General features: G+C 48.4%; 1 protein-coding gene across 2 annotated transcripts in view; it reads right to left on the bottom strand.

Annotated features, from left to right (window-relative positions):
* LOC142590543 (monocarboxylate transporter 3-like) overlaps positions 1 to 25,896 on the bottom strand; it is an 83,303-nt gene extending 57,407 nt beyond the window's left edge. Inside the window, exons 1-2 of one of the 2 annotated variants that reach the window (XM_075702744.1) lie at positions 25,327 to 25,896; positions 17,748 to 17,891 (exon numbers count right to left, since the gene is read on the bottom strand). In XM_075702744.1, the coding sequence (XP_075558859.1) occupies positions 17,748 to 17,891; positions 25,327 to 25,546 (364 nt within the window). In that variant the 5' untranslated portion in view covers positions 25,547 to 25,896. The remainder of the gene's footprint in view (positions 1 to 17,747; positions 17,892 to 25,326) is intronic. The other variant, XM_075702745.1, reaches the window with a different exon arrangement.
* Between the last annotated feature and the right edge of the window lie 1,567 nt (positions 25,897 to 27,463).

Genomic DNA, 27,463 nt, shown 5'->3' with positions numbered 1-27,463 from the left:
TCCACCACGGGCAGGCACATTCTAGGCACCCTAGGCATAACCTACACCACCCAATTCGGACCAAAAGTACCCATCCCTCCAAACATTCGTGCTCAACTAGTTATCCCACCCATACCTCGCAATATGCACCCTGAACACAATCCGGAGCGACGTGCAGAACGAGCTAAACGACTACAAAAGCGCTACGACCAAGCCGCTGACGTAACCTACGTCGACGCAGCAGAATACCCCAACCAAAATGCCATGGCGGTCGTCGCAGTCGCGGGTTCGCAGTACCGCCTCGCCGCGGCCGCATCAATACTCACCACGCAACCCGAAGTAGGAGAAGAAACGGCCATCGCTTTGGCTTACGCGGCTACCAATGCACACTGCATCATAAGCGATTCAAAAACGGCCATTCGTAACTACACAAGAGGACTGATAGCACCCCAAGCACAGAAGATTCTCTCTGGCACTCCTCCCTCAAGGCAACGCCGCGTGCAGATCATCTGGGCCCCTGGTCACTCGGGTCTGGCTGGAAACGAAGCCGCCCACGATGCCGCCCGAGCTCTCGCACACCGGGCGCATCATCCTTCTCCTGCGTCTTCCGATCCCGACCAGCCCTCTGTTCTGCATCGCGGTCACGCGCGGGACCGAATGGTCACGTTGAGAGAAATTCTCCTGCACTACCGCAGGGAGCGGTTACGCTACCCCCCAGCACACAAAACACTGAATAAGTCTCAATCTACCACTTGGCGACTCCTTCAGACACGAACCTTTCCGAACCCCGTGCTTTACAACCGTATGTACCCCGATGCATACTCTCCACTCTGCAAAGCGTGCGAGGCCCGCGCTGACCTCGATCATATTATCTGGCAATGCCCCAAAGCCTCACCCACCAACACCTCCCACACTAACACACGCATAACTACGGCCGAGCAGTGGGAGACATTGCTGCTCAGCTTGGACCCAGAGGAGCAGCTCTGGGCCGTCCGGATGGCCGAAGACGCCGCCAGAAAGCAAGGACTGGCCGCCGTCTGAGGAAGGGGGGACTGGGGGTTAGTCTCCCGACCCCCGCCACCCCTGAACCCCATCAAGGACATAACAAAGTTTTATCTCTCTCTCTCTCTCTGTAATTTCTTGTTATTGATCTTGTCGCGGCTAACTCTGGGTTCTCAGATTGTTGGAGAGCGGCAGCTCCTGCTTAATCTCGGCCAGGCTAGCTTTCAGAAGGTTGATTCTGGAATTTGAGTAATTGGGGTGGCATTGAGTGATACGACCTGAGCCAAGCTTACTTGCGGTTGGGGCGCTGATACTGGGTGGTCAGGGGCTCCCTTGGGCTGTGTTTTTTTTTGTAGGAATATTTGGGGGTTGTGTGGGGTCTTGGTGTTTTTTCCCAGGTCTTAGAATCTCGTTCTTGATCTGGACCTGGATTGGGATCTCGATCTTGCCCTTCCCTTTTCTTTCGGAATTTCTGGGTAGTCGCTGTAGCGCGCTTTTTGGTCCTCAGACGCGAGTCATCTTGGACAGTTCTTGTAGAGTACCTAGGCGTTGTCTCCTTTCCTTTCAGTTTTCTTTGGGTTATTCGGGGGGTAGCTATGAGCTGGCTTTAGACCATTTCTGCAGCTGCGGTCCCCAGACACATGTTCCCCAACACATGTGGCACCCTGCGGGTGGCAGTCATGCCCTTCGGTTCGTTGTTGGGTGCCGCAGATTATGCAGACTAAGTTCTGGTTGCGGGCACACGTTGATTCGATGTCCGACTTGTTGAAAATTTTACACACTTGCACCTTGTTGCGGTACAGGTAACAAGCGTGTTCGCCTCCTTTAATACACGTATCGGGGGACAAATGTTCCGTATAAGGTGATAACTGTACATTTAGAGTCTCGTAGCATTCTGGCTTGCATAACATCGACGTTTTGACTGCGTACGCGAACATTTATCGTGATGGTTTTGGGTGGAGTGTGCGGCGGCAGTCCATAGATGACCTCGCGGACTGCCTGCTCGCCTGTTGCAATGTGCGCGTTTACCGCGTCTGGCCTACCGTTTATTACCATAGATGGGAGTTGGTGCCACAGTGTAGGAATGCTATGAGAGGTGTACGAACGGCGCTCGTCCCGGCATAGCGGTTTTGCATGCGGTTCATTCAGTTTCCGTAAAATGGCGAGCTCTTGTTGAGGCCATCGGAGAACGAGCACAGCGCAAGATGAAACCGCGAATGCGGAGCGGGAAATCGAAGGTCCAACGGGCGGAGACCAATGAGAGCACCCCCTTCAGTGAGGTACGCGCGGGAAACTGGTGTCATGCGGACCTGCCCGACCACTTGTTTCGTACTATCGTCTGCTTGCGTCCGCTCTCGCTCGCCCCTGTTTGGTTTGGTTGGTTTGGTCTCGTCTTCGCTTGTTTCGATTGTCACAAAAATGGGTGAACAGGTTCACAAAACGATCAATCCCGCAAGAAACCGTGCAAAAGCAACACACGTATACCAGCACAACGCACAGAAGTAGTTGCAACTGCATGCTACGAAAGCAAACGGTGATGTGATGTCAAGGACGAGCTGGCGGCCCCTAACCTATAGCGCCGTTCCTCAGAAGATGGCCCAAACACAGGCCAGGTTTCGACACGCTCTCAGCATGGCGAGGTACCACCGTTCCCACATATCTTACAATATTTCTGAAGCGGGGCTTGACCACATGCTCTAAAACCTATTCGTACGGGGCCACCACTACCGCGATTCTTGAGCCTCGTTTGATGCGTAGCAAGAACTGCTCACCTATGACTTCCTTTTGGCACGCCTCGATGAGCGCGTAGGTTAAGATGAGGCTTTTCAGGGTCCGAATTAGTAGGCCCTGGTGCGGTCGTATTCAAGTCGTCACGTGGCCGCGGCGTTAGTTTTCTGAATTTGCTGGTTCTTCGGTGAGATTTTGATTCGTCTTTGTTTCCGCTCGGAGTTCCTCGGCACTTTTTGGCGTTCTCTCGCTTCCTGCTTTCTTTAGCGGAGAGTAAGCACCATCCTCCTGCGCTCGTTGTCGTCTCCGGCGACGTGCATTGTCGTGCGTGTTCGCCATTCAGAGTCGGGTTTGAATTCTTTGTTTCCCTTGGCGGCCGATTTAGGACGTGTTTGAGCCTTTGAAATATATACACACTTTCTCTGGGCGATTCACGGCTCGTTGAGGCACGCGCCGAGCCGTTTTCCGCTCCAGACGGTGGTGTACGGCCGCCATCTGCGTCAGCGTTGTTGAGGCGTCGTGCGCCTTCGCCGGCGTCGCTGGCGCAGCGAACGCTTACGTCCTTCACTCTTCGGTAGCGTTATCTCAACTTCCACGTTATGGAGGTCTCTCGATCGTGAATCCACCAAGGTTGTTCATAAGCCTGAAAAATTTGTATCCTCGGATGGCGCTCGACTTCACGGGTCGAATTATAAGCACTTTTTGGTGGTAGCGATAACGGGACCACCCTAAAAACATGGAAACTGCTGAGCCCAACGTGAGCGCGTCTGCATTCAAGTGAGCCGCATCGGCGTTAAACTTCGACTGCATCGGACGGAAATGAAAGAAGACTGCGGCGTTTCGACAGCAGCGCTGTTCTTGCCCCCTAAACTGCGGCAATCATTTCCCTGTTGTTTAGGGGCAGGACGACGACGCAGCAGAGATAAGGAGCAGCGACGCGGTGAAGGTGTACGACGGGACACGAATCGTACACCGAATTTTGGGATACACTGTCTTGCGGAACCAAAGAGTCGTAGCGTGAATTCGACCGGTCAACGTAGTATGGGGGATGACGAGCGTCCCAAAACATTTTCAGACGACGAGATAAAAGATGACGCTATTCAACTTCTTGGTGTTATTCCGTCAATTGTGCGTGCTCAGCCGCTGCTATCACATGAGCCAGTCCTCAAGGTCTTGGTCGTGTTCGCCTTTGCAACACAGCGGAAAGCGCGCCGGAGTAAAGGGCGACCGGCAGTCGTAGCGTATGCTGGGCCGCATCGGTTAGCATGGTGGACTGCAGTGTGTGGGATCGCATCTCCAGGATGCATGTGTTGTGGAGTATGAAACACCACCGCCATACGAAAAGACGTATACTGTACGTGGGTCATCGACGTAGAAAGCTCTGCAGTGAAGAGCGCAGGTTCAGGTCGAGCACTGTCGCGCAGTGGTTTGCCGATCCTGCTTGCGCCTATGTTGTTTGCCTCTTCTTCAATACAATTGCAGAAACAATATCAACCATGACGCACCACACATCAGGTCGATTGATAATAGCAATAAAGTTGTAATAGCTAGTAGCAATAAAGTTTGGAAGTAGATAAACAGAAAGTAAGGGAGAACGCTCAAGATTCACAGTCATTAGGCAACACTGGCCATGGCGTCATCTCGGTCGTGGCGCCCATGAGAGGCAGATGCATATTGCGAGGTGCTGCGAATGTCCCTGTGCGGCTATTCCAGGCTGTAACGTGTCCAGCGAATCGCGAACATGGAACTTCATTTTGCGGCCATGAATCAGCAAAGGCACCGTGTTGTCGTACGTTGAAATATTCGTTCGGACGACATAAAGAAGTGCACTGCTTTCAAGCCAAAATTTAGTGTCAGGTGACTTGGGCTTCCAACATACACTATAACTGCCATAAAAATTTCTCTTCGGGTTTCTGATGTTTGCATCAAGCACCTAAAACAACCTCGATTGCAATACAATCGCAGAGTTATTGCGTCCCCCCCGAAACAAAAACCTCGCCAAGTGCGAGCTATAAAATATCCCGTACTAGGGCTGTTCGTCGAATGTACATGTTAAGGAAGCACCACGCAGGCAACAAGTAACTATAGTTGTTGGTAAGTTCGTCTTTGATTCTTGTTTTTAATTGTGGAAGTCTGGTCGCATATGCACCATGTGAGATAATGGAGGACAAACTGTATTGACTATTTGAATGCCGGGATATTGCAAAGTTTATTCCCAGTACTGCGTGCTGATTACTTACGCCCACCCCAGCACCTATCAAGTGTTTGCAGTTCATTTACATGGCGTCGGCTACGTTCCTTGTCAGTCGAATTCTTTGCAGTGCGAAATTCTCGTGCAGCTTTTGTGTCTGTAAGATGATGGTGTTACTGTTCACATACTGCTAAGAACGGCCCAGCTGAGGTGCAAGTTTTGCCAGCCCGTTGCGACAGCGGCGTCAACTTTCCTGGAACGCCACCGCACACCTCTAGCCACGGCGTCACTAAGTCGACTGTGTGTGGAGAACAATGCGCGCGTCCTCGACTCTCCGCAGCTGGAGCCAAGATGAGTTCGACGAAGCAGGCTTTGTGCCGGAACACGACACCGCCTACACGGTCCGCCGCGAGCGGGGGAGTCCCCGAGGGAACGTAGTTCGAGGACCCTTCCCACGCGCCGTTCAAGGCGCAAGACAATGGGTACCTGGCAGCGCGCTGCGGGGGTCAGCTCGGGGAATAAAAGGCGCCTTTTCTAAAGTAAGCCACGGGTTCTACGAAGTCCGTCTGACGTCGGTTGCGGACCGTGAACCTCGCGCAAAGTGTGTGTGTGTGAGTGTGTGTGTGTAATCCCTCGCGCATAGAGGCGACTTGTTTACGATCACTGGTCAAACATTTCCCTCACCTTGGGATAGAGGGAGGACCGAGTGTTTATAAACCACTGTTGTGCGGCTGCTCAGTATACTTTCTCTCGCAGTCATGCTAGACTGATGAACTGCAACGTCCTGATGTAGATACTGTAAATAAACCCATATTCCTCGTTCTCGATGAGAAGCAGTCCTTCCCTTCAACAAAGTCCTCAGCGTGGATAAGTTGGACCACGGCATGGGCCAGCTACCATCTAATTCATGCCGGTCTCTAATGTTGACAACTGAGTACGAGCGATGGGATTGAGGCCCCAATCCTTACAACTGGTGGCAGCGGCGGGATGCACTTTGCGACGTGGTGCTGTGTCTGCGGTGAGTGCTTGGTTCTTGCTTTGACTCTCTAGGCTTCATGTTGTGGTTCTTCTGTTTAGAACTGTAGGGAAGCTATATTGTTGATTGTTAGCTAGTTTGTGTTTTCCTAGGTTGATTGAGCGAGCAGGACCAAGGCAGTAAAGCAGCAATCATGGAGTTAAGGAGGCTGCTAAGACACGAGTTGTTGATTGTAGGTGAGGAACTGGGCCCAGAGGTACGCAAGCAAATGCTAAAATCGGAATTATTGCAGCTAATTTCCGAACAGGCCAGTGAGGAAGAAATTGAAATGGTGTCGGAACTTCTGAAAAAGAGAGAATAACGAGAGAGAAAAGAAGAACAGAGAGAGGAACGCGATAAAGACCGCGAGTTAAGAAAAATGCAACTTGAACTTTAAAGCAAACGTTTGGAGTTGTCTCAAGGAAGTGAAGGGGCTTTGGGACGAACAAGTGAGGCAGAATCATACCGCATGGACAGGCTATTAAAGCCATTTGCCGTCGGCATCGACATAGGGTTGTCATAGGCCACAATTTTGAAAGGACTTGCGAGAAGATGAACTTCGGTTCGAGTACATGGCCACAGCGGCTGCTCTATATGTTGCCGTGTGAGGCGGCGGAAGTAATCGCCAGACTCAGTGCGGAAGATGCATATGATTATGCGAAAGTTAAGGCTAGTCTCCTAAAGAAACACCGCCTTTCAGCCGAAGCTTTTCGGCAAAGGTATAGGAGCACAGGCAAGAAAGATAGCGAGGGTTATCCGGAGTTTGCATACGGCTTAAAGGCCAACCTAGTCAAGTGGCTGAAAAGCGTGGAAGCGTACGACAGCAGAGACATGATCATTGAAAGCGTGTGTCTAGAGCAGTTTTACAAAAGCATCCCCTAAGCTGTGAAACTGTGGGTGCAAGACAGAGGGAATGTAAACACTTTGGAAAGAGCGGCGGAATTAGCCGAAGAATACGCAACGCGTAGAAAGTTGAACGCCGCGGACGGAAATTGGGAGGGTCGAAACGGACCGCGGAAACCATTTCCGTTCAAATAGGGCTCGCCGACTAGACGATCGGACCATGTGGACGTGGAGGAAAAGAACTCAGAAAAGAGCGAGAAGGAATCAAACCGGGAAAAAGTACCAAAAGAGCAGAAAATAAAATTCGAATCGTTCAGACCAATCCGCTGCTATAGATGCCAGAAACGGGGATATATAGCTATAAACTGCGGGAAGCCTAGCGTAGTTTTCTCCTACTTGGATGAAAAAGACGAGAATGTGGAACTTTTTAGCCCATATCTTCACGGCGTGCAAGTTAATGGCAAACCATTCCGGGTGTTAAGAGACAGTGCCGCCATGATGGACATTGTCCATCTGTCTTACGTGACGGTAGGTGACTTCCCCGGAGAAGTAGCATGGATCAAACAGGTTGTAAAAGAACACAGCCTGTGTCTGCCCACGGCCAAAGTCCAAATCAGTGGACCATTAAGGGAGCTAGTGACCGAGGCTGCAGTTTCCAAATTTTTGTCACTGCAGTACGCTTACATTTTTTCGAATCATTCATATCGGTTACTGCGTGAAAAAGGGCTTAAACTGGGAGATGGCATAGTACAGGCATTGACCCGAGGCCAAGCTCCTAAAATCGCGTCGCTTTCGACTGAAAATGCACAAGCTGCTCTAGCAGGAGCAGAAAAATGGATAACTTCAATACCCGTATCCGAGGTAGACACGAGGGACAAAAAAAAAGAACAGTTGAGGAGAGCCTGCCAGCTGACCATCTCAACGAGAGCGTATCACTAGCGTGTCAAAGTTCAAGCCTGCAGGAAAAGCAAGCTGACGCAATCGCAAGCGAGACCGGGTCGTTATTATCACCGACCTCAAAGAACTTTGACCAGCTCCTACGTGTGGATAGAGAGTCACTGGCAGCCGAGCAAAAAAATGATGAGAGCTTAGCTAACTTACATCACACAGCTAAAGAAGGCATTGCTAGGCGCAACGTGACGATACCTGAGAGAGGATGACTGTTGTATCGGCACTACAGAGATTGAAAGTGTAGGTTTTTAGATCAGTTAGTCGTACCTACTAAGTACAGTGAGAACCTTTTGAGTCTCTGTCATGGAAATGGGTGGTCCAGCCACCAAGGCATAAACAAATCAAATGAAAGATTGCTTATGGAATACTACTGGCCTGGCTGTTTCAAAGACGTAGAAAACTTTGTAATATCATGCGACGCCTGCCAGCGCTCGGGTAAACCTGGAGAGACATGAAAAGCTCCAGTAAAGTTAGTGCCCTGAATAACAGAGTATTTCAGGCGACTTCAGATAGACACGGTAGAGCCTCTAACAAAAACGAAATCGGGTTACAGGTACTTGCTTACCATGCTGTGTCCGGCTACAAAGTTTCGAGAAGCAATCCCTCTGAAAGAGCTCAGCTCCACCGAAGTAGTAGACGCGCTTTTGACAGTGTTTGCACGAGTTGGGTTTCCAGCCGAAATTCAGGCAGATCGAGGGTCAGTATTCACCAGCGCACTGCCTTCCACATTCTTGCAAAAATGCAAGGTAAAGTTAATACACAGTTCCGTCTATCACCCTCTGTCAAACAGTATAGAGAGGTGGCATTCGGTGCTTAAGCGAGTTTTGCGTGCGCTCTGTTACCAGCACAAGGAGGACTGGGAGAACTGTCTGCCGGCAACTTTGTTTGCTTTGCGAACGGTTCCACATGAAGCGACAGGGTCCTCGCCAGCAGAACTAGTGTATGGGAGGACACTCCGTTCTCCACTAAGAATGTTAAGAGAGATGTGGAAGGAAAAGGGGGAGAGTCCAACAGTGGTTGAATACGAGCTAAATCTGCTGGAACGGCTACGTGCAACCCAAGAACTAGTCGAAAAGAACATGGGAGTAGCTCAAAAGAACGCCAAGTTCTATTACGACAAGAATGCGAGGCTTCGTACGTTTAACGCCGGAGACCAGGTAATGATCCTCAAACCTTCAAGAAAGAACAAGCTTGAAGTTCACTGGGACGGGCCCGTTAATGTGTTGCACAAACTTTCAGATACTAACTATGCTCTGAAAATGCCCGGTCGCAGGAAGGAGGTGAGGATATATCACTGCATATTGATAAAGTCGTATATAAAGCGCAGCGGATTCGTTAACTATATCATCAAACAGCAGGATGGCACTACTACCAAGTTTAAGGAGTATAGGGCGACCTCCAACTGTCAAATCGGCCTAGAAGAAGTAGTAAAAAATTCGGTAAGCTCGCACGCTCTTGGACTCGAGCAGCTAAATGAGCTGAAACGGGTGTTAGGGGAATATCTTGACAGATTCAGCGATCCGCCTGGTAGTACCGAACTAATAATGCATGAAACAGAGCTGACATCGACCGAACCCGTACGATCAAAGCCTTACACGGTGTCGCCAAAACAGAGAGAGATTATGGAGGCAGAAATACAGCGCAGGCTAGAGTTGGGAGTTATTGAGCCAGCTCACAGTGACTACACGTCACCGCTAATACTGGTAGAAACCCCTAACAAGGTCCCTCGTCCGTGTGTTGACTACAGGAAGTTAAATGCGATCACTAGGGATGGATACCCAACCCGATACCCAACATTGAGGAACGAATTGAAAGAGCTAGCGCTGCTAAATACATTTCAACTATAGATCTCGTGCGGGGGTACTGGCAAGTTCCGCTTTCAGAAAGTGCCAGCCGCTATGCCGCATTCATCTCACCTGTAGGCACTTTTCGCCCTCTCGCACTCAGCTTCGGGCTGAAGAACGCGCCGGTTAGCTTCTCTACGTTAATTTATATTGTCCTAAAAGACTTGCAGGAGTTCGCATTGCCATATCTTGATGATGTGGCAATTTTTTCGGACAACTGGGAACACGTATCGCACCTCAAATAGGTGTTCTCACAGTTGAGGGAAGCCGGCTTAAGAATGAAAGAGGAAAAGTGTAGATTTGGTTGTTCGCAGGTGACTTATCTGTGCCATGTTGTCGGCCAGGGCACGACACGGCCGGCTGAGCTGAAAATAGGTACGATTGGGGGAATTTTCTCAGCCGTGCACGAAAACAGACCGTCGTTCTTTTTTTTTTCGGGGGGGGGGGACTTGTGGGGTACTATCAACGTTACATTCCGAATTACTCGCAAATGGTAAGTCAATTAACGGACGCCCTCCGAAAGGGAGCACCGAGTAGCGTACAGTGGTATAAGGTCAAGGAGAACGCTTTCCAAAGTTTGAAAACGCAATTGGTTTCTCGTCCTGTGCTTCGCGCGCAAGACTACACAAATGAATTCATAGTTCGATGCGATGCAAGCGACAGAGGTATGGGCGTGGTACTTAGTCAGGTCAGCGACGATAACGAGGAGCATCCTATCCTCTTTGCCAGCCGTAAACTAAATGTAAGAGAGAAAGCCTGCAGTGCTTCAGAGAAGGAATGCGCTTGTTTAGTTTGGGCAGCACAGAAGTTGTCGGGTTATTTGTACGGAGCGAAGTTCATCTTCGAGACCAGCCACTGTCCTCTGACGTGGCTCAATCAAATGTCTCGCATAAATAGCTGCTTGCTCCGATGGAGTCTCACTTTCCAACAGTACAACTTCTCCGTCAGATATAAGAAGCGAAAGTTGCATAGCAATGCGGATGCTTTGAGCAGGCTAATTTGAATTCTGCGTTTAAGGGTCCCGCCTAAATTTTAGGGTTATTACTGTTTATTTTGTTAAGCCGACAAGATCCCCTCTCATTTAGCAGGATTCCCTCCATGACTGCTGAATTTGTCAGCACGAAATTGCTTCAGAAATTGGCATACCGAAATGCAGCATTTTTTGTTTCTGCACTTGTGTTTTCTTTGAAGCCATGCCGGTCTAAAGTGAGAGCCAAGGTACGTCGTTGCGGCGCAGAGCCGTGTTGTGGGATTTGTTTTGCAGTTGCCTGTCGTTGTGGGATGTTTTGGAGTGGTGACATCATTACACAAGTGGTCGCTGCGAGCCAAGGCATCACCCCCTGGCCACCAGCCGTTCACTTCCTGCCCAGCGGTTGTCAGCGCTGGACAGTCGAGATTTTCGGGGCCATGCAAGCGCTGTTAAGAACGGCCCAGCTGACGTGCAAGTTCTTCCAGCCAGTTGCGACAGCGGCGTCAACTGTCCTGGAACGCCACCGCAAACCTCTAGCCACGGCGTCACTAAGTCGACTGTGTGTGGAGAACAATGCGCGCGTCCTCGACTCTCCATCGCTGGAGCCAAGATGAGTTCGACGAAGCAGGCTTTGTGCCGGAACACGGCACCGCCTGCCCCGTCCGCCGCGAGCGGGGGAGTCCCCGAGGGAATGTAGTTCGAGGACCCTTCCCACGCGCCGTTCAAGGCGCAAGACAATGGGTACCTGGCGGCGCACTGCGGGGGTGAACTCGGGGAATAAAAGGCGCCTTTCCTGAAGTAAGCCTCGAGTTCTACGAAGTCCGTCTGACGTTGGCTGCGGACCGTGAACCTCGCGCAAAGAAGTGTGTGTGTCAATGTGTGTGTGTAATCCCTCGCGCAGAGAGGCGACTTCTTTACGATGACTGGTTGAAGGTTTTCCTCACCTTGGGATCGAGGGTGGACCGAGTGTTTATAAACCGCTCCTGTGCGGCTGCTCAGTGTACTTTTTCTCGCAGTCATGCTAGACTGATGAACTGTAACGTCCTGATGTAGATTCTGTAAATAAACCCTTATTCCTCGATCTCGATGAGAAACAGTCCTTCTCTTCAACAACGTCCTCAGCGTGGAAAAGTTGGACGACGGCAAGGGCCAGCTACAATCTAATTCATGCCCGACTCCAATCCTGACAACTGAGTACAAGCGATGGGATTGAGCCCCCAATCCTAACAGTTTGCTCCCGCTTTTGGTACAGCGCATTAACATCAGCAACCCTGAGAGCTTTCGACTACCCATACTAGCGGGGCTTCTGAATACCAGAGCCAAAGATAAAGAACACAAGGTGACAAAATGCGTATCTTTGATAAACAAATACACATACTATGGAATCGCCAGCTGCGAGCTGAAGAAGTGACAATTTTATTTTAAATAAGGTTTGTTCCTCCTCCTCTTCCTCTGCCATTGGTGCTCTGCTGTTATTAAGTGCAGCACCAATGGGCACTTACGTAACTACACACTTTACCCCCCATGGAGGAACATGTTCCGTTTAATTTTCTTGTTTTGTGTGAACTTTTCAGTGATTAAAGTTTTCGAGAAGCTTTCTTTTTCTGTGTGTAGGGTACCATCTGCTGTATCCAGGAGAGGTGAGCAGCCCAGATGTACTGTTTATGCAGCTTTTTCCCAATACTCTTCCATCGATAGCTCTGTTTTGTTCTGCACTAAATTGTGTTTCGTTATGCCTAAACTAACATGTCAAAGCGCGTTTCTCAAAGTACGATTTGAAATGCAATTTCCGAGAACGTGACGTTGTTTCCTCAGTTTATCATTTTCGCTTGATCCGGAAAAAAATTACGCCAGAATCCACCTCGTTATGACTGTCGACGCTAATGGGGATAGCATTCGAGTAATGCAGCGAAAGGCCGTATTCCTGAAGTGACCTTCATTTAACACGTGCAGTGGTAATTCTGAAAATTTGCCTATCCTGATATTGTTCCATTGTGCCACGGCGCTCCCTTGCTAAGGCCACCCACGGGCATGACGACGACCTTATGAGGACGACGCGGTGACGATGCAATAACGTAGGAATTGTATCGATTGAACGAAAAGGTGCTTTAACGACGCGGCAAGACAAGTAGATTTCGATTGCAGTGGGGTAAAGGAAACAAGGGGAGGACTTCGATATGAGGACTATGAGACGGCGCCGGTGGTGTGGCGGTGACGGTATCACATCAACCGGATAGAACGGCTCCAATGACGATGGGGTACACGACACAGGCATGATGAGAATGGTATGACAAGGGAGGCATGATAGCGTCCTTATGACTATGACGGGATGAAAGCGCTGGCAGGACACCTGTGGTATAATCTTGATTTAATGACGACAGCTTCAGTACCCTAAAATGATGAACAATGAATGACGTCGATGGACTGTCGAATGTGGTATTATGACGGCGAAATAACGAAAATGAAATGACGTTACTGGCTTTAGTGTAAGAGAACACACAGACAGACATAGATAGATAGATAGATAGATAGATAGGTAGGTAGGTAGGTAGGTAGGTAGGTAGGTAGGTAGGTAGGTAGGTAGGTAGGTAGGTAGGTAGGTAGGTAGGTAGGTAGGTAGGTAGGTAGGTAGGTAGGTAGGTAGGTAGGTAGGTAGGTAGGTAGGTAGGTAGGTAGGTAGGTAGGTAGGTAGGTAGGTAGGTAGGTAGGTAGGTAGGTAGGTAGGTAGGTAGGTAGGTAGGTAGGTAGGTAGGTAGGTATGTAGGTAGGTATGTAGGTAGGTAGGTAGGTAGGTAGGTAGGTAGGTAGGTAGGTAGGTAGGTAGGTAGGTAGGTAGGTAGGTAGGTAGGTAGGTAGGTAGGTAGGTAGGTAGGTAGGTAGGTAGGTAGGTAGGTAGGTAGGTAGGTAGGTAGGTAGGTAGGTAGGTAGGTAGGTAGGTAGGTAGGTAGGTAGGTAGGTAGGTAGGTAGGTAGGTAGGTAGGTAGGTAGGTAGGTAGGTAGGTAGGTAGGTAGGTAGGTAGGTAGGTAGGTAGGTAGGTAGGTAGGTAGGTAGGTAGGTAGGTAGGTAGGTAGGTAGGTAGGTAGGTAGGTAGGTAGGTAGGTAGGTAGGTAGGTAGGTAGGTAGGTAGGTAGGTAGGTAGGTAGGTAGGTAGGTAGGTAGGTAGGTAGGTAGGTAGGTAGGTAGGTAGGTAGGTAGGTAGGTAGGTAGGTAGGTAGGTAGGTAGGTAGGTAGGTAGGTAGGTAGGTAGGTAGGTAGGTAGGTAGGTAGGTAGGTAGGTAGGTAGGTAGGTAGGTAGGTAGGTAGGTAGGTAGGTAGGTAGGTAGGTAGGTAGGTAGGTAGGTAGGTAGGTAGGTAGGTAGGTAGGTAGGTAGGTAGGTAGGTAGGTAGGTAGGTAGGTAGGTAGGTAGGTAGGTAGGTAGGTAGGTAGGTAGGTAGGTAGGTAGGTAGGTAGGTAGGTAGGTAGGTAGGTAGGTAGGTAGGTAGGTAGGTAGGTAGGTAGGTAGGTAGGTAGGTAGGTAGGTAGGTAGGTAGGTAGGTAGGTAGGTAGGTAGGTAGGTAGGTAGGTAGGTAGGTAGGTAGGTAGGTAGGTAGGTAGGTAGGTAGGTAGGTAGGTAGGTAGGTAGGTAGGTAGGTAGGTAGGTAGGTAGGTAGGTAGGTAGGTAGGTAGGTAGGTAGGTAGGTAGGTAGGTAGGTAGGTAGGTAGGTAGGTAGGTAGGTAGGTAGGTAGGTAGGTAGGTAGGTAGGTAGGTAGGTAGGTAGGTAGGTAGGTAGGTAGGTAGGTAGGTAGGTAGGTAGGTAGGTAGGTAGGTAGGTAGGTAGGTAGGTAGGTAGGTAGGTAGGTAGGTAGGTAGGTAGGTAGGTAGGTAGGTAGGTAGGTAGGTAGGTAGGTAGGTAGGTAGGTAGGTAGGTAGGTAGGTAGGTAGGTAGGTAGGTAGGTAGGTAGGTAGGTAGGTAGGTAGGTAGGTAGGTAGGTAGGTAGGTAGGTAGGTAGGTAGGTAGGTAGGTAGGTAGGTAGGTAGGTAGGTAGGTAGGTAGGTAGGTAGGTAGGTAGGTAGGTAGGTAGGTAGGTAGGTAGGTAGGTAGGTAGGTAGGTAGGTAGGTAGGTAGGTAGGTAGGTAGGTAGGTAGGTAGGTAGGTAGGTAGGTAGGTAGGTAGGTAGGTAGGTAGGTAGGTAGGTAGGTAGGTAGGTAGGTAGGTAGGTAGGTAGGTAGGTAGGTAGGTAGGTAGGTAGGTAGGTAGGTAGGTAGGTAGGTAGGTAGGTAGGTAGGTAGGTAGGTAGGTAGGTAGGTAGGTAGGTAGGTAGGTAGGTAGGTAGGTAGGTAGGTAGGTAGGTAGGTAGGTAGGTAGGTAGGTAGGTAGGTAGGTAGGTAGGTAGGTAGGTAGGTAGGTAGGTAGGTAGGTAGGTAGGTAGGTAGGTAGGTAGGTAGGTAGGTAGGTAGGTAGGTAGGTAGGTAGGTAGGTAGGTAGGTAGGTAGGTAGGTAGGTAGGTAGGTAGGTAGGTAGGTAGGTAGGTAGGTAGGTAGGTAGGTAGGTAGGTAGGTAGGTAGGTAGGTAGGTAGGTAGGTAGGTAGGTAGGTAGGTAGGTAGGTAGGTAGGTAGGTAGGTAGGTAGGTAGGTAGGTAGGTAGGTAGGTAGGTAGGTAGGTAGGTAGGTAGGTAGGTAGGTAGGTAGGTAGGTAGGTAGGTAGGTAGGTAGGTAGGTAGGTAGGTAGGTAGGTAGGTAGGTAGGTAGGTAGGTAGGTAGGTAGGTAGGTAGGTAGGTAGGTAGGTAGGTAGGTAGGTAGGTAGGTAGGTAGGTAGGTAGGTAGGTAGGTAGGTAGGTAGGTAGGTAGGTAGGTAGGTAGGTAGGTAGGTAGGTAGGTAGGTAGGTAGGTAGGTAGGTAGGTAGGTAGGTAGGTAGGTAGGTAGGTAGGTAGGTAGGTAGGTAGGTAGGTAGGTAGGTAGGTAGGTAGGTAGGTAGGTAGGTAGGTAGGTAGGTAGGTAGGTAGGTAGGTAGGTAGGTAGGTAGGTAGGTAGGTAGGTAGGTAGGTAGGTAGGTAGGTAGGTAGGTAGGTAGGTAGGTAGGTAGGTAGGTAGGTAGGTAGGTAGGTAGGTAGGTAGGTAGGTAGGTAGGTAGGTAGGTAGGTAGGTAGGTAGGTAGGTAGGTAGGTAGGTAGGTAGGTAGGTAGGTAGGTAGGTAGGTAGGTAGGTAGGTAGGTAGGTAGGTAGGTAGGTAGGTAGGTAGGTAGGTAGGTAGGTAGGTAGGTAGGTAGGTAGGTAGGTAGGTAGGTAGGTAGGTAGGTAGGTAGGTAGGTAGGTAGGTAGGTAGGTAGGTAGGTAGGTAGGTAGGTAGGTAGGTAGGTAGGTAGGTAGGTAGGTAGGTAGGTAGGTAGGTAGGTAGGTAGGTAGGTAGGTAGGTAGGTAGGTAGGTAGGTAGGTAGGTAGGTAGGTAGGTAGGTAGGTAGGTAGGTAGGTAGGTAGGTAGGTAGGTAGGTAGGTAGGTAGGTAGGTAGGTAGGTAGGTAGGTAGGTAGGTAGGTAGGTAGGTAGGTAGGTAGGTAGGTAGGTAGGTAGGTAGGTAGGTAGGTAGGTAGGTAGGTAGGTAGGTAGGTAGGTAGGTAGGTAGGTAGGTAGGTAGGTAGGTAGGTAGGTAGGTAGGTAGGTAGGTAGGTAGGTAGGTAGGTAGGTAGGTAGGTAGGTAGGTAGGTAGGTAGGTAGGTAGGTAGGTAGGTAGGTAGGTAGGTAGGTAGGTAGGTAGGTAGGTAGGTAGGTAGGTAGGTAGGTAGGTAGGTAGGTAGGTAGGTAGGTAGGTAGGTAGGTAGGTAGGTAGGTAGGTAGGTAGGTAGGTAGGTAGGTAGGTAGGTAGGTAGGTAGGTAGGTAGGTAGGTAGGTAGGTAGGTAGGTAGGTAGGTAGGTAGGTAGGTAGGTAGGTAGGTAGGTAGGTAGGTAGGTAGGTAGGTAGGTAGGTAGGTAGGTAGGTAGGTAGGTAGGTAGGTAGGTAGGTAGGTAGGTAGGTAGGTAGGTAGGTAGGTAGGTAGGTAGGTAGGTAGGTAGGTAGGTAGGTAGGTAGGTAGGTAGGTAGGTAGGTAGGTAGGTAGGTAGGTAGGTAGGTAGGTAGGTAGGTAGGTAGGTAGGTAGGTAGGTAGGTAGGTAGGTAGGTAGGTAGGTAGGTAGGTAGGTAGGTAGGTAGGTAGGTAGGTAGGTAGGTAGGTAGGTAGGTAGGTAGGTAGGTAGGTAGGTAGGTAGGTAGGTAGGTAGGTAGGTAGGTAGGTAGGTAGGTAGGTAGGTAGGTAGGTAGGTAGGTAGGTAGGTAGGTAGGTAGGTAGGTAGGTAGGTAGGTAGGTAGGTAGGTAGGTAGGTAGGTAGGTAGGTAGGTAGGTAGGTAGGTAGGTAGGTAGGTAGGTAGGTAGGTAGGTAGGTAGGTAGGTAGGTAGGTAGGTAGGTAGGTAGGTAGGTAGGTAGGTAGGTAGGTAGGTAGGTAGGTAGGTAGGTAGGTAGGTAGGTAGGTAGGTAGGTAGGTAGGTAGGTAGGTAGGTAGGTAGGTAGGTAGGTAGGTAGGTAGGTAGGTAGGTAGGTAGGTAGGTAGGTAGGTAGGTAGGTAGGTAGGTAGGTAGGTAGGTAGGTAGGTAGGTAGGTAGGTAGGTAGGTAGGTAGGTAGGTAGGTAGACAGACAGACAGACAGACAGACAGACAGACAGACAGACAGACAGACAGACAGACAGACAGACAGACAGACAGACAGACAGACAGACAGACAGACAGACAGACAGACAGACAGACAGACAGACAGACAGACAGACAGACAGACAGACAGACAGACAGACAGACAGACAGACAGACAGACAGACAGACAGACAGACAGACAGACAGACAGACAGACAGACAGACAGACAGACAGACAGACAGACAGACAGACAGACAGACAGACTCCAAACGGCATAAGTAAAAAAAGAATGCTAGACGCATTAAACATTTCACAAAAACGTATACCACACAATGCGCAAAACATTTATTGCATTTTCAATAATTATTTTAACTCTTAAAATAAGTAGTCCGCGTCGAAAATTTCAAAGAGAGTTGTTATCAAACCGCATACCTCAATAAAAGGAAAAAAATAGATGTCCTGGTCATATAGGTTATGTACGTAGGTGTTGAATTTTTTTTCATATGGATACTAAAGTTGCTTCCCAAAATCTTAAGCAACACTGTCGTGCAGAAAAAGAGCATTCAAATATGGTACGTTTACCGTGAATGATTCCCAAAAAAATGGTGATAAATAGGAGATCTCTCGCCAGGTAACATAGACACACTCCAATTCCAGCCAAAGGTGAGCAGACCAACAGCACTGCCCTACACGAAAAACGCTGGCAGAGGTAGCCAGCTATCGGACCTGTAATAAAAAAAGGAATATAGCGATGCTTCACTTCGTGAATGTGGGTAACGCACAAGCGTAAGGACTCCGCGAACATGCACAGAGAGCACCACGGCGTTGAAGCATAAACTGAAAGTGTGCGAACGCGGTCACGGACGCTACATTGATCTCGACGGTGCGGTGCGTGTTGTGCCTAGGGGAAAGGGTAAGTGGTAGACACTGAATCTGTGGCAAGATTTGTTGAAGGAAAAGGTGTCCACGCCAGGCCAAGAAAGTCAGGTACAACGTTTACGTACAAGTATGTGTTTGCGTCGCCAACAGACACAAAGGATTATGCGTCCTTCACCTTCATCAAGCAACAACCAAAGAACCTTTATTATCAGGAAGCAGTAGCTATTATAGACCGCATCGCTAGTACCACAGCGGCGCTGTAACTGCTGACGGTGCCTAAGCTGGCGAGTTGTCTTATCACACAGTATGCAAAAGCGACCTGCAGCTGGCTATCCCAGACGTATGTCCTAAGGTGAGCAAGCTAAGGTTAGCGAACGCAGTGTGTACCGTATTAAGCGCGACGTACACTGTGGCACGTTGAAGTCACTGAAGCGCCAATGGCCGCGTCTGCCAGCCGCACACATCAATGCCAGAACCGGAAGAACTAGACTGCAACTTCATGGAAGTTTCTCCCTAGCTGCTCTATGAAGAAAAGTGCACCAGTATTCCATGCGAAATGGAATTCTGACAGCCGAAAAACTTGCTCGAAATCTGACCAGCGATGACGACATGGTTACGCCTGAAAAGTTTGCACGTACAGAGCAAAGGCTGCTGAACGACAATGGGTTGTCGCAAACGCAAGAATAACGCTGCTCTCCTCGAGAGAAACAACATTACCTTGTGGCGGGGGCAGTAGCTGCATACCATCCGGGAAATTCGCACCGTGAAGCGGTATGTGCGATAATCGACCATTTTCGCAAGTTTGATAGTGTATGGACAAATAAGTGATTTTTTATCACCCCGTAAGCCTGAACATTCAATTGTTCTGTAAAAAGATTTTTTTCGAGACTCAGAACACGCAAACAGCGTTTGGCTGTAATAGCATAAAAGCAGAAGCGCCCAAGCTTTCGCTGCTCCCAGAAGCGCTGGGTCCGCGAACGGAAGTGTTGTTGCTTGACAGGTGCGTTGTTTATCCTCGCGGAACGGACATTAAAGTTATCGTTGCTAGTGGCGTCGTTCGTTGTGGCCGCATGTCGTGCGTTACCACATTTCAATGCCCGCTGTGCAGCTCACGCTAATGACCTGGCCAGCGTTTGTACGCTGTGCAGACTAATATGCTTCGCTCATTGCGTCTCACGAGCATGCATTGCCTGGATATTGCTTAGTCATAATGGCTCAGCTGTGCAAACTCAATCAGTCCTTCGCGAACTCCGCATCGCGAGCTGTGTATGCCTGGCGACATGCTTCAGTTCTTTTTGTTGTTTATTTCTTATTTGAAGGCTCAAACACTACTTTGACGAAAATTCGGTCAACACCGGACATGTCAAGAAAAAGGTCTGGGAGGACGTGAACGTCGTTACACGCGATCATAATTTTCGGGAAGGTCTGACAACAGGCCTTCGTGCACCCGGCGGCAAAGGTGGCAGGCTGATCCTATTGTATGCCGGTAGCGAGGATGGCTTCGTAAATGGTGCTTGCCTCGTTTTCCTAGCAGCGGAAGAAGCTGGTGACTAACACAAAGAATGCATAGGCCACGGTTTGAGAAGCATTTCTCTGAGCAGCTTCGACCAAACATCAAACAACGCAGCGTTATAGTAACGGACAATGCACCCTACCACAGTGGTCACCTCGACAAACTACCAACAGCATCAACACGAAAGGTTGACATTCAGGCTTGGCTAACGGAGAAAGGCATCGCGTTTTCTTACGCTCAATTGAAGCCAGAGTTGCTTCAGTTCGTCAGTTCGTGAACCAACACAAAAAGATGTTTGTGGCCAATGGCGTGGATGTGGTTGCTAAGGCTGTCCCTCACGACTCCCTGAGGCTTCCTCCATACCACTGCGAGTGGAGTCTGATCGAACTAATTTGGAGCCAGGGGAATTGTTCTGTAGCGGCTACCAAAACCGCATTCAGCTTTGCAGCTGACGAAAAGTTGCTGCAGGAAACCGTGAATTTTGTGACGGCACACAACTGGCTTAGGACGAGTTCTTATAGTCAGAGGATCGAAGAGAAATTCTGGCAGCGTGACGCATCATCGGCGCAAGCCTCGACAAGCTTGTAATTTTACTCGTATCCAACACAAGCAGCGAGAGCTACGCGAGTGATAGTGAGACGAGCGGAATGGAACAGCTGCTGTGAATGCGGGCACGGTCGGAGAAGCGTCCGCAACATTGTGTTTTGTGCTGGGGCTCCTGCGTCAAGCTTTTATTAATCTTGCGGCATGTGAAAAATTTGGCTTTGAAGCTTTACGTGCCAAAACCACAGTATGATCCCCAGGAACAACGTAGAGCTCCACCATCGAACAATGTGCGCCAGTTCGTTTTTCCTTTTAATTTAATTTTATAAGCTTCCCCTTAGGCTTAATCAAGCTGGCGTGAAAAATATGTGAAAAAATGCGTTCTTTGACGTGCACCAAAATTTAATGTACGGGCGCTTTTACATTTTGCCCACATAGATCGAACCGGCAAACTTGCGCTTAACAGCGCACAGCTGCTAAGCAGTCGTGGTGGGTGCAGGACATGCGCATTAAGGTGGCGAACATACCAATTGTGGGAAAGTTATGAATAGCTCTGTAATGCTGCAATCATATGGAAAGAAAGTTTGTACAAATAGAGACGTTGCCTTTGCTTCTTGCAATCAAGCACATCGCATGGCATGTCGCGGCATGGCATGCCGCGCATTGTTTATCTGGTATGCTCGGCAAAGCGCATAGTCGAAGGCATTTTCCAAAAGTTTCACCCAAGAGCAATGAGTTTTCTTGTGCCTGTTTCAGAGAATGGTGAAAAATAGTTGCAGACTGTTTGATATAAAGTGCGCCTAATTCATCCTTTTACACAACAATAAAGCGACCATTTTTTACTATAATAACTCACCAGAATAATAATATTCATAATGAAAGCTTCACTGAGCAGCGTCCTAACACGGATTTACAATGTTGACACTACATACCAGGATTTTTCTCCTCTTTGAATGCAATGTCCCTCCTACCTAAGTGCATAGGGAATTCTGGGACTTTAGCGGAGCATCACACAACTTCCTATGTTGTATTGTCAGACGTTATTCTTGCGCAAAATTTATGGACACACACGGTGCATATATGCGACTCAATATCAGTAGACTCCTTCAAATCTACATACCTTGCGATATCCATGCCGCAGATTTTCTCTGCTCACGTAGTTTTTAAGTAAAAACTTTGATTCAAATATAGCACCAGAAACAAGCCGACATATCTTTCAGTAAATATGGCTGGAGCCACGAATACCCCAAGCATGAATGAAGGCAACCGGCACGCGCGGCAGCCGAGCTAGCGGACCGAGCGGCGTCCTGGCCTTGACGGCACTCACAAGATGGCGCCACTCTAAATTCTCAGCAGCAATTATTGTTTGGCATTCGGTGGCAAACGCACCCTGCAACCCGGTTGTACGAGAGGACCTGCGATGTCATCAGCATATTTGCACCAGCGATGAAAGTGCAAACACCACCAATCACCGACCGGTACGAAAACAGGTGGAAGGCTCGAGAAGAGCTATCCGCACTATATCAAAACTCAAAATTTGTGCACAAATCATACAACTTATGCATAGCATTTGCCTAGCGTTATATTCACGTAATGCAAAAAGCAGAAGCTGTCTGCATCCTGCCTAAATGTATAGCAGAGCCATGCATGAACTCATGTGAGAAACTATACCTTTCACTTTGTCCAATGAACCGCGCTGTTAAAAAATTACAGATATTTCGACATTTAGCTACTAATGCGCAAGCATTGTTGGATTGGCTAGGCTGCTATATCGGTTTTGCTTACTTTTGCTAAATTGCTTTACCTAGTTTATGCGCGTCTACGCATGACGTTTCCGAAGGCAAAGAATACATCGGCTTTTGTAGGAAACTCTGAGGTTGCCTTGCCGAATTCGGCCCCTTCAATACAATCGTACCAATTGGGGCGGAATGTCGGGCACGAGCGAGACTCGACGGAGCAGGGTGGTCGAAAGGGAACACCAGCTCCTGTAGTAGGGCGCGAGGCGTTGCATGAGGGGAGAGTGCTTCTTTGCGAAGCCATGTCACCCTCGCTGTCGCCCTGACAGGCCTGTGTTTTGCACACGTTCCTTGTGCACGCAAGCTCTCGCCTGCGTTCTGAGTGTGCCTCAGCAAAAGCCAATGAAAACGCGCCAAGCGTCTGCACGTGCTCGCTTGCCCGCGAGTTCATAAGTCGAAGGGCGCTCAGAAACGTTAAATCGGGCATTGGGACGCACCAAAATGCGCAAGTTGGCCCAGAACCAATCCTCAAGTTGGCCAACCCGACAGATTAGGGTCCGGACAGGCCGCCATTGGAATCTTAACGTGGCAACGTTCAACGCTAGAACGTTATCTAGTGTGGCGAGTCTAGCAGTGCTATTGCAGGAATTAGAAGGCAGTAAATCAGATATAATAGGGCTCAGCGAAGTTAGGAGGACAAAAGAAGCATATACTGTGCTGAAAAAGGGGCACGTCCTGTGCTACCGGGGTTTAGCGGAGAGACGAGAATTGGGAGTCGGATTCCTGATAAATAAGCATATAGCTGGTAACATACAGTAATTCTATAGCATTAACGAGAGGGTGACAGGTATTGTGAAACTTAATAAGAGGTACAAATTGAATGTCGTACAGGTCTACGCCCTTACAACCACTCATGATTACCAGGAAGTCGAAAGCTTCTATGAAAACGTCCAATCGGCGATGGGTAGAGTCAACACAAAATACACTGTACTGATGGGCGACTTCAATGCCAGGGTAGGCAAGAAGCAGGCTGGAGGCAAGTCAGTGGGGGAATATGGCATAGGCTCTAGAAATAGCAGGGGAGAGTTATTGGTAGAGTTTGCAGAACAGAATAATATGAGGATAATGAATACCGTCTTCCGCAAGAGGGATAGCCGAAAGTGGACATGGAGGAGCCCGTCTGGCGAGACTAGAAACGAAATAGATTTCATACTCTGCGCTAACCCTGGCATCATACAAGACATGGACGTGCTCAGCAAGCTGCGCTGCAGTGACCATAGGTTGGTAAGAACTCGAATTAGCCTAGACTTGAGGAGGGAGGGGAAGAAACTGGTACATAAGAAGCCGAACAATGAGTTAGCGGTAACAGGGAAAATAGAGGAATTCCGGATCATGCTACAGAACAGGTATTCGGCTTTAACTCAGGCAGAGGGCCTTAGTGCTGAATATATCAACGATAGTCTTATGGGCATCATTAGGGAGTGTGCAATAGAAATAGGCGGTAACTCCATTAGAAAGGATGCCAGTAAGCTATCGCTGGAGACGAAAGATCTGATCAAGAAACGCCAATGTATGAAAGCCTCTAACCCTACAGCTAGAATAGTACTGGCAGAACTTTCCAAGGTAATCAACAAGCGTAAAACAGCTGACGCAAGGAAGTATAATATGGATAGAATTGAACATGCTCTCAGGAACGGAGGAAGCCTAAAAACAGTGAAGAAGAAATTAGGAATAGGCAAGAATCAGATGTATGCGTTTAAGAGACAACAATATCCTTACTAATATGGATGAGATAGTTCAAGTGACTGAGGAGTTCTATAGAGATTTCTACAATACCAGTGGTACTCACGACGATAATGGAAGGGAGAATAGTCTAGAGGAATGTGAAATCCCACAAGCAACGTCGGAAGAAGTAAAGAAAGCCTTGGGAGCTATCTAAAGGGGGAAGGCATCTGGGGAGGATCAGGTAACAGCAGATTTGTTGAAGGATGGTGGGCAGATTGTTATACAAAAACTGGGCACCCTGTATACGCACTGCCTCATGACCTCGAGCGTACCGGAATCTTGGAAGAACATTAACATGATCCTAATCCATAAGAAAGGGGACGCCAAAGACTTGAAAATTTATAGACCGATCAGCTTAGTGTCCGTTGCTTACAAAGTATTTACTAAGATAATCGCAAATAGAATCAGGAACACCTTAGACTTCTGTCAACCAAAGGACCAGGCAGGATTCCGTAACTATAAACCATATTCACACTGTCAATCAGGTGACAGAGAAATGTGCGGAATACAACCAGCCCCTATATATAGATTTCATTGATTACGAGAAAGCGTTTGATTCAGTCGAAACCTCAGCAGTCATGGAGGCATTATAGAATCAGGGTGTAGACGAACCGTATGTAAACATACTGAAAGATATCTATAGCGGCTCCACAGCCGCCGTAGTCCTCCATAAGGCAAGCAACAAAATCCCAATAAGGAAAGGCCTCATGCAGTGAGATACGATCTCTCCAATGGTATTCCCAGCGTGTTTACAGGAGGTATTCAGAGACCTGGATTGAGAAGAATTGGAGATAATATTTAATGGAGAATACCTTAGTAACTTGCGATTCGCTGATGATATTGCCTTGCTTAATAACTCAAGGGACGAATTGCAATGCATGCTCACTGACCTGGAAAGGTAAAGCAGAAGGGTGGGTATAAAAATTAATCTGCAGAAAGCTAAAGTAATGTTTAACAGTTTCGCAAGTGAACAGCAGTTTACGATAGGTAGCGCGGCACTCGAAGGGGTAAGGGAATACATCTACTTGGGACAGGTAGTGACAGCAGATCCGGATCATGAGACTGAAATAATCTAAATAAGAATGGGCTGGGGTGCGTTTGGCAGGCATTCTCAGATCATAAACAGCAGGTTGCCATTATCCCTCAAGAAAAAAAATGTACCTTGTCGCTTATAAAGCTGCCAATCATCTACCTTTACACTATGATAAGAATTAAATGTGCTAACTTTGCAATTTACGCAGTTCTGTGCAGAGACAAGGCATTACAGTTTTCCCGTGACGTGGCTGGGGTACTCGCCGAACAATGCTTACGCATTAAAAGCGGTTCGTTTAGTGCTGGAGTGCTCAGGATCCATGGAAAAACGGAGGGCTGTAAATACTTCGCGATAACCGTCTGCAAAGAACAGATAATTGCCTCTTTAGAAAAGTTAATGCGCCATTTAATAAAGCCTTGATCCAAGCGTTTATCTAACTACCTAGCGCCGCTCACGACCCTTCTGCGGACCCTGCACAGATCAAGCTCTGAGTTTATTACACGTTTTCACTGGATCCTTAGTATTTAAATATACTCCTACGTGATATAGTACTCGTATAAACAAATAAATACCACAAAACGAGCTTGGCATTTTGGAGCCTGCAGCGACATTATTCTTCCAGTGATATCCTAATTAGCCTCGACTAAGAAGAGTTCGTTGCTAATCACGTACCTCCTAATAGTGTGAAGGTACCCGCCAGGGACACCGGCCACGAAGCTTCATTTCTGGTTGCCCCGAATGTTTCGACGATTCCATAAAAGAAAATTCCAGCCATACGGGGTGTCGCCATGGCCAGGAACAACACCCAAGCACAGAAGAAGGCTGTGATCCAGCTCCACCGAGAGTCGATTCCAAATAGCGGGTCATTTTTAAGCCGCTGTGCGCTCACCATGACGCTCGCCGCATGAAAACCTGGCAACCGTGACTATTTCTCGCACGGGAGTGCATCAAAGCCACTAGCATTAAGCAACCGCCGTAGTGAACGAAGTGGTGCCATCTATAGGCCCAGTGTTCTCTGTTGATGTGCGATCATCGCTGTGAAGAAGTGCTTGTCCTTTTAGATTATTCCTGGACAACTTCAGGAGCGATTCATCGATTGCGGTGCTCACAGCTTTCGTTTCGGACGATGCGACGTGGAGGCAGCTTGTATGTGGGCTGCGCTGAAGTCGTCCCAGTCTCTTCGCAGGAAGACCAATGTGTGTTTGGCGGGGTTGCAAGAGGTTGCGTCCGTCAAATCGATGCCACCTTTGCTCATACTTCGAACCTGGCAAGAGATAAACTTGCTATTGTGTATACGCTACCGGCTGGCTCTGGCTTATCGCTGCCATTCTCTCACACAGCACGCACTGAAAGAATAAGATATAGAAAAGGGTAGTAAGATGATACACCTATGTAAGCGAGGTTGCGTCCGTCAAACCGCTGCCACCGTTGCTCAAACTGCAAGCCTTGCAAGAGACAAACTACATTTGAGTATACGCTTCCGCATGGCTCTGCCTTATCTCTTTCGTTCTCTCGCACACCACGCACTGAAAAGATAAAATGTAGAAAAGTATAGTAAGATGATAACCTATATAAATGACCCTGTTGATAGATTAGTGATAAAATAGATAACGAAAACTACCTCTCTTCTGTAAGAGCAGAGTACCATAACTGCTGTTAATGCTCTGTCACGATTTTTTTTCGCCTAGGAAACTGAGTTTGTCACGGTGTTTTACAATGTGTCCTAGCGATTCTTGCCCACAGTTCGAGTCCTAGCAAGTCCGACTCTTTTAAACGAGGCCTCCACTAGCCCTTTTCAGGAAACGAAGTTTCCTCTTGAAGTTTGCCGCATTCAAACTCATGTCCTCGCAATTATTCATGTATTTGAATTCATGTATTTGAATCCATGTATTTGAATTGGATTTGGACTGAGCAACCGATTATTATTCTATTATGGAAGTGCGTATCCCCTGACGCCTACCTGATACAAATATTAGGTGGTCTCTGTCTGTCTGTCTGTCTGTCTCTCTGTCTGTCTGTCTGTCTGTCTGTCTGTCTGTCTGTCTGTCTGTCTGTCTGTCTGTCTGTCTGTCTGTCTGTCTGTCTGTCTGTCTGTCCGTCCGTCCGTCCGTCCGTCCGTCCGTCCGTCCGTCCGTCCGTCCGTCCGTCCGTCCGTCCGTCCGATCGACCAAGTGGAGAAGCAGCCGACCGACGAACTGACATACAACTGACTCAACAACTGACTTTCTAATCTCTCTAATCAATTTATTTATCATTGTGTCTATCAACCCGTCCGTTGTGTTGGGCTGTTCAGATGATCACCTGAAAGAAATATATCACTGAAAAGTCGTTGCCATGAGAATGATAATCTTATCGACGCTGTAAAACATGTCTGCAGTCAAACTGATAACTTTACAAAATCGTAGTGAACTCAAAGCTTTTTCAAGGTGGATAGGAATACGAAAAAGTCAGGAGCACAGAAATAGCCGTTGAAGCTGCTAAGAGGTTTAGATGGCACTTAAGTTTTGGTTATAAAGATATGAGTGGCTTCTCCTTTCTGCATGCTGATATTCCACATCTTTCTTTCAGTTTCGCGTCTCCTCTATGCATCGCAGTGCCACTGTTACCTTCATTTCTGCTTCTATCCCTGATTTCAGCTTATCTCCATAATACAAATAGTGCGTTTGATTTTATCAATCAAGTCGCTAAAAAGCACCATCGAATTCAACAAGCGAGCTGGGCCTTTGGTTGAATGCAAAATAAAAAAAAAGCTAAATGAGAAGGTTTTACATGCTAAAACCACGATTAATGCTGGGCCCATGGGGCTCTT

This window comes from Dermacentor variabilis, chromosome 8, assembly GCF_050947875.1.
Source record: "Dermacentor variabilis isolate Ectoservices chromosome 8, ASM5094787v1, whole genome shotgun sequence".
In the NCBI taxonomy this organism is placed as follows: domain Eukaryota; kingdom Metazoa; phylum Arthropoda; class Arachnida; order Ixodida; family Ixodidae; genus Dermacentor; species Dermacentor variabilis.
Note: the sequence above shows the minus strand (reverse complement) of the source record. Positions and strands in the feature narration are given on the sequence as shown.